Genomic DNA, 6,736 nt, shown 5'->3' on the forward strand with positions numbered 1-6,736 from the left:
CGTCCATGACTGTGGAAGCGCCGTCAGTTGTCCTAACCTGTGACATATATGACAGTAACCTGATGTACTCCTGGTGTTGCAGGATTGAGCCACAAGAGAAGCGCTGAGAAGTCGAGGACAGTTGACAGCAGCGTTGGCGGCGGCGGCAGCAGCGGCGTGATGAACGCGGCCAGGCTGGAGGGCCAGGCTGTGTGCAAGACAGAGCGGCTGCAGGCCATCTCGACCCCGTTAGGGCCGTACGACAAGAACTACAGCCGCAAGAGAATAAGGGAGCACTCGCTGGAGAGAGCGGACTGTGAGTTACACGTCTGCAGCAGGGACTGCTTTAATCTGAGGTCCCATCAGTGAACCCGCCTGACTTTTCCTTTGTTTCTTTGTTTGTTTCTTTCTTTCTTTCTTTCTTCCAGCCTCCCCCAAGCTCTTCATGGACTCGAGCACCCCCTGCACGACTCTAGCCAACATGCACTCGTCCCTGCACAGCCCCCTAACACGCCAGCTGTCCACATCTTCAGAGAACTCTGTGCCGCTGGGCCTGAGCAGCCAGAGTGTCCCGAGCACGCCTGTAAGGACGCCACCCCAGATCTCACACCTTATTTGGATGATTCAAATCATCAGTCCGGGGTTTTTAAAAATGCTTGCTGTGTTTTTTTTAAAGCAGGCTTTACTGCAGTCATATATTTTATTAATGACATTCATTTATTTCAGTAGCTGCGTGGAAATCTGATGGTTTCACATGACACAAGATGACAAGCACAGCATTAAAAAAATGTGTTCCAGGGAAAGTCTTAGACGGGGTGTGTGTGGGAAAGCTGTGCTGTAGTGAGGAAGACGGGAAACAAACAGACTTCTGCGGCGGCAGCATGCAAACAAGCTGCGAGCGTCACTGTCTGATGCGTTTTTGGCGCCATTAATGCGAACAAAAGTAAAAGTTGAGGCTCGGTGTGAGAAGAACACTCCCTCGATAAACACTCATCACACAGTGTTTGTCGCTGGGCGGAGGTTCAGACGTTAAACTCGAGCTGAAACTTTTTTGTGGTTGCTGGAGCAGAAAAAGCAGCAGGAAACAAAAACACTCGGCAGACTCGTTGCGCCAGCTGCTGCTGTATCCGCTCTGTAACTCGTGATCTGTGACCCCGTTCGTGGTCGGAGCGCTTTAACGTGCTGCGCTGTCTGGGCTTGTTTTTGTTTTTGCTTTTTTCTCTCATTTTCATCATTATTATTTTAATAATTTTACTTTATTTTAATTCATTATTTTCACACTTCAGAATCAGGCTGTCTGTGTGGATGCTTAGCTTAGCTTCAGGACTTCTTAGCGAGTAATCTGAAACCATGAAGCAGCATTTTACTGATTAACCTGCTGCTGTGGATGGGCTCACTCCAGAGGTTCTCACGGCTGAAGTTCAGTCTGCTTTCAGCGTCTTCTTCCTGCCGTGTGAACTTTTGGAAGCAATTTAACTCGTCCTACGTCTTTTTTGTGCTTGTATTGAATTGCATGTACTCATCTTCACAAACTTGTTACAAGTCAATGATGTTTTGTCTTCATTTACATCCAAAGTTGAGTCTCTAAACCTCGTAAAGCCTCTTTTTCACGGATATTAAAGTTCATCTGGTGATTTTCTTGGAGCTGGATAAATCTGGAGCGCTCGGTTTTGCCTCGGTTTGTTTTTCGGGAGCTGAAGGAGTATTTGGACCTAGAAATGGTTAAATGCTGCAGACTCGACCAACTGATTGTGACCTGCAGGGCATCTTCAGCTCATTTGCACACTCACCCTAAAACATGAGCGTGTAATTGTTGCCTGCTGGTCTTTTACACCAACATGGACAACATTTATTAAACAAAGTCTCCTTGGATTAAGGAGGAAACCTGTAAATTGTAAATATCCAAATGTGTTTGTGAAGTGAGCTCATGATGACCTCAGTTTCTATTAACCTTCATCTTTTGGATTAACATGATGACACGTGTCATCCTCCCTGCAGGCTGTGAGAGCGTTTGAGCTGAAAGTGTGTCGGAGCCGGTCGAGTCGTTATTGTTTGCAGACTTCTGTGTAAAGTCTCGCTTGTTTACACTCCTCCTTTGTTCTCCAGCAGCAGCCAATCAAGAGGAGGCGAGGTGAAAGCTCCTTCGACATCAACAACATAGTAATCCCCATGTCTGTGGCTGCCACCACCCGCGTGGAGAAGCTTCAGTACAAAGAGATTCTCACGCCCAGGTAAACCGATACCTGCATGGAAAAATACCACTCTGCTGTGGCTGCTGGTTCCCTGCACTCACACGTTTTTGTCTTGTTTTCTAAAGCTGGCGGTGTGTGGACGCCTTCTCGCAGCCCATAACCGAGGAGGAGAACGAACGCGAGGTGAGAGAACCACCTCATCTGTGGTATTTATCAGATTTCACGTGTTAAGCTGGGATGTTAGGATCCGTTCAGGAGATCCTGAGCTGCTGAGCGAACAGTGACACCTGGTGGTCAGATCTGACTCGTACATTTTAACCTGTGAAGCAATCATGAAGGCTTTGAAAACCTAAAAACTCTTCTTTCAAATTCTTAGCGTGACATTAAAAGTTATAAAAACATCTCAGCGTCGTTGTTCGAGCTCAGATGGTCAAACTGCTTTCTCTCAGAGTGTTTGATGATTAAACTGAAGCAAACGAGTTTTGGGGGTCCTGATGACATGCGATGTTTCTGCAGGTGGAGGACCTGTCAGACGCAGCTTTCATTCAGCTCCATCAGGCCTATGAGGACCAGGAGCGCACTCGCTGGACTTGGAGGGCCCTGGCTCCTGCTAAGAGGCGGGGCAGCAGGTAAGAGCAGCATCATACGCCTCAGTAAGCGCCTCGCGATTGTTGTCACGCGGCAGCCGTGACATTGACAACTCCTCCGTTTCTTCCTCAGGTCGTACAAGTCCGTGGACGGGCGCACCACACCTCTGCTGTGCGGGACCAACCCGCCCACCCCTCAGCCCGCGTCCCCCGACCCGGGCCACTGCCCAATGCTGCATGACTACAGCTACGTGCCGTCGCCCATGAGTCCCGCCAGCCCCGACACCGCCTCCAACCCCCACACGCCCTGCTCGAGGGACTCCCACCGGCTCCTGTCCAGTGAGGACACGCGGTGCTCCACGCCAGACTTCACCTTCGAAGAGCGGGTACGTAGCTCCACCCCTGAGGATCAGTCAGCCTGTGAAGCGTCTGAAACTTTCATTCGTTTTTAACACCCGCATTTTTTTCCCCCCCCAGACGGTGGCGCCGTGGGAACGCCGGTGCTTCCCCCTGCCCGAAGACCCGACCCCAGAGCCCGAGTCTGAGAGTGACCACCAAGTCAGGCCCAGGATGCGCAGCATCTCAGGTTGCCGAGCGATGGCCTACGGACGCCTCGATTCGGATGACGCAGAGCCGCCCCTTGACGACGAGAACAGTGGCGCCGCCCTAAAACACAAGTCCTCCACCCACCGATGAATGAGGGCCCCCCCCACACACCCACACACACACAGCTCCTCTCTGGCATTAACAAGCAGAACCTCAGCGCAGAATAACATTAAATGGGTTCCTGTTGTTTGATATTCAAACATCAGTCTAATACTTTCACAGTTTTTAGTGAACATTACGGAGATAGAAGCCTTTCCCGACACTTGTTTTTTGTCACACGAAAGAAAAAAGAAAAAAAGATAAATGTTTAAAAAAAAAAAAAGTATAAAAACAACACGTTACAAAAAAATTTCTGTAGTAGGCTAAACAATGTACATGGGGGCTTAGTGGTGTTTCATACGTCGCGTGTACACTCGTAGCGCACTATGTAGCGGACTCCTCAAAAATATGGCCAAAGGGTTTTTTTTGTTTTTGTTTTTATTGACTAGTTTGCTTGTAATTCCCATGTACATTTTTAGTGGAGTGACAAATAAAACAATAAAAAAAAGGAGAAAAAAAATCAGCCCTTCCTCTTCCTCCGCCCCCTCAGACCTTCCTCATCCAAATAAAACTGAAACATTTGAGATGTGGTGCCCCCTCCTTCCACTAGAGGTCGCCTGAACTCACCAGAGCACTTCTTTAAACTGCCAAGTCTGGTTTGCTTCATTATGTTTGTTTTTTCATTCCTGACGTGTTTTTTGTTAGTTTTTCTCTCGTTCTGTTCTGACTCATCCTCTTCTTTTTTGTGCGTTCCTTTTAATAGTAAATCATTCCTTTTTTGATCTCCCGCCGCTGCCTCTGTTTTCAGTTCAGCTTCACAGAGGGCAGCACAAACAGACGCGGCGTTAAGTTTGTTTTTTTATTAGTGTTTTTTTTCTTTTTCTTTTTAAAGCACTTACCCCTCAAAGCGCCGCCGCTGCATGTCAGCAAACACGCTTGCGTCCGATCCCGACGGCACAAAGGCGTCCACTTAATTTAAAAAAAGAAAAGAGGAAATGGAAACGTCAAATCGCAGCGCGGCAAACAAACCCCGCCCTCCCTCCTCTCACATTTCACATGTAGCAGCTCTCAGCTGAAGCCGCCCTGAGCTCAGGTTCTCCAAGGGAAAAAATCTTCTGCTGCCCCCTCCGACCGATCGATCGATCGAACGTCACACTCAGACCGGATTTTATTTTCACCACATCCTCCATATAACCTCACACACTCCTCCTCCCTCCACCTTAAAGTAACTAATTGCTATGCAAAAAAAATCTATGGTTTTTCATTTTACACCTTTTTATCCCGCAGCCATTCAGTCACTGTTTGTTTTTTTTCTTTTTTTGTAGTTAAGCGAGATGTCGATGTACCTGTTTGATTGTTGCAGCAGTTATAACCTAATCAAAAAGCTGAATTGTTTTTTCTTTTTTTGTAAATAGTACCATTAAAACATTTATGTTTAACTTGGTGCCGTGGTCCTGCTCTCAGCTCATTTTAACCTGTGTGATGTCACCGCTCGCCTCTCGCAGGTGTAGCGCTGCGTTTGTCCTCTGGCTCCGGGTGTTTGAATGCAGACTTTTCATAGGTGGTCCTGAACGAGCCAGAAATCTACATTTTTACTGTCAGATTTGATGAAGTGAAACAACTGTGATCAGCGTCCTGATTACACCACCACCTCCACCTGCTGCGTCTGGAAGTGTCATCCTCACTGAAGTGTCCTGTTTTAAATCCATAACCGACCAATCAGAACGCAGTAAAATGAATGGTTTATGTAGAAAGTAAGATTTTCTTACTATGAAGCGAGGAGTTTTAATTCTGACTTACTTTGTCAGAGGTGTGAAAGGTTCACAGCTGGGGTTGAACGTACGCCCGGGCTCACGGGCACCCAGGCAGTGATTAAATGGGGAGTTGAGGCATCTGCTGGAAAAATCAGCAGCACTTTGAGCAGGTTAACAGGAAATGGAGCGACTCTTCTTTCAGGGTGTGAAACTCTAGATTAAACAGCTGAAAGGAGTTTCAATGCCACAACTTCTTTCAGTGGAGAGGTGACTGGTTTAAACAGTTTACTGGTTAATGTGTCTGCCTCACCAGAGAAAGCTCCAGTTGACTCCCAGAAGAAGACCCAGTTATCCTCTGGGATTATGTCAGGAAGAGAATAAAACATGACTGACCTGCTGTCAGCAGCCTGAGGAGAAAGCTGCTGCTTTAAAAGTACAACTAGAAGTCTTGTTTGTACACACACCTACAATCTGCAGTTAGACCTGGATTGTGGGACGAAACTGAAACGCCACCTGGCGGCTCTGAGACGAGAGCGACCTTCCTGTTGTGACCGCTGCACCAATCCTCAGACTGCCGGCTCAGAAAGCTTCATCTCAGCTGAATGATGTCCATAAGTGTGCTAACCTGGCACTAAGTAACATTGTTTTGACATGGGTGACCTTTGACCTGTTACTACAGTTTAAAACTGAGTGTGAAAACTTTTTGGTTGGCTAAAACATTTATAAAATTATTTTGGGCTTTAAAAACAAAACCTTACTTGATGAAATTGTTAACAGAACTTGTGGCTGTTTATTCAAACTTGGCTGTTTTTATGATGCCTGCTGTGAACTTTGAACTGAAAGAAATTAAAAATAAAGCGAACACTAAAGAAAAAAGCATAAACCTATAGCTATAGCACTGCTATTTTCTTATCGCTGACAACTTAAAGGTGCTTTTTGTTTCAACGTGTGAATGAAAACATTCACCACCAGAGGGCAGCATTTCACCAGTAGGTGCATTTTAATGTTTCCAGATGTTTGCTGCTGCTCGCGTCCTCTAAAGTCTAATCGTTCACCAGGCTGACATTTTAAAGTAGATCACTTACCTTATTTAAAAAAACGTAAGCCTGCAATTTTAAAAACAATTAATCATAATTTAAAAAAAAAACCTCCACCTTCTAGAGCCTGAGAAAGTTCACACACAGTGCTCCATCTTGTGGTGCAAAGTGGTATTACATCAAAGTATACAGCTGCTTCAGAAATAAAATCAAAGCAGGTTTTACCTTTATTCACTGTTTAAGTGCCAGTGTTGGCCTCCAGTGACTGCTGAGGGCTCCCTGCTGCTTTGCTGATAATATTAAAGAACAGAATAATTTGGACAGATTGTGACTTTTACGTTTATTAGTGAATATCGATATAATTGTTGTCTGCAGGTCCCAGGGTTGATTGTTGTGCAGCTGCACTAAGAGGACGACCTCATACTGAACTCTGGATAAAATAAGACTGAAACAGGCCTTTTAAAAGTAATTTCTAAATTATTAGCTTAATCATTTTTATTCTTTAAATTAAAAGTGATTTTTTTTTTTTATTACAGTGACCG

The 6,736-nt window shown here is 45.8% G+C and overlaps 1 protein-coding gene across 4 annotated transcripts in view; it reads left to right on the forward strand.

Annotated features, from left to right (window-relative positions):
• Positions 1-3,686, forward strand: part of LOC113028027 (KAT8 regulatory NSL complex subunit 1) — a 43,265-nt gene extending 39,579 nt beyond the window's left edge. For 2 of the 4 annotated variants that reach the window (XM_026177960.1, XM_026177959.1), the window contains 7 exons: positions 74-295; positions 408-562; positions 2,086-2,210; positions 2,297-2,354; positions 2,688-2,800; positions 2,892-3,144; positions 3,236-3,686. In XM_026177960.1, coding sequence (XP_026033745.1) covers positions 74-295; positions 408-562; positions 2,086-2,210; positions 2,297-2,354; positions 2,688-2,800; positions 2,892-3,144; positions 3,236-3,454 — 1,145 coding nt within the window. In that variant the 3' untranslated portion in view covers positions 3,455-3,686. The remainder of the gene's footprint in view (positions 1-73; positions 296-407; positions 563-2,085; positions 2,211-2,296; positions 2,355-2,687; positions 2,801-2,891; positions 3,145-3,235) is intronic. The other 2 variants (XM_026177961.1, XM_026177962.1) reach the window with 2 other exon arrangements.
• Positions 3,687-6,736: the final 3,050 nt, after the last annotated feature.

The sequence above is a fragment of the Astatotilapia calliptera genome, chromosome 8, assembly GCF_900246225.1.
Source record: "Astatotilapia calliptera chromosome 8, fAstCal1.2, whole genome shotgun sequence".
NCBI lineage: Eukaryota > Metazoa > Chordata > Actinopteri > Cichliformes > Cichlidae > Astatotilapia > Astatotilapia calliptera.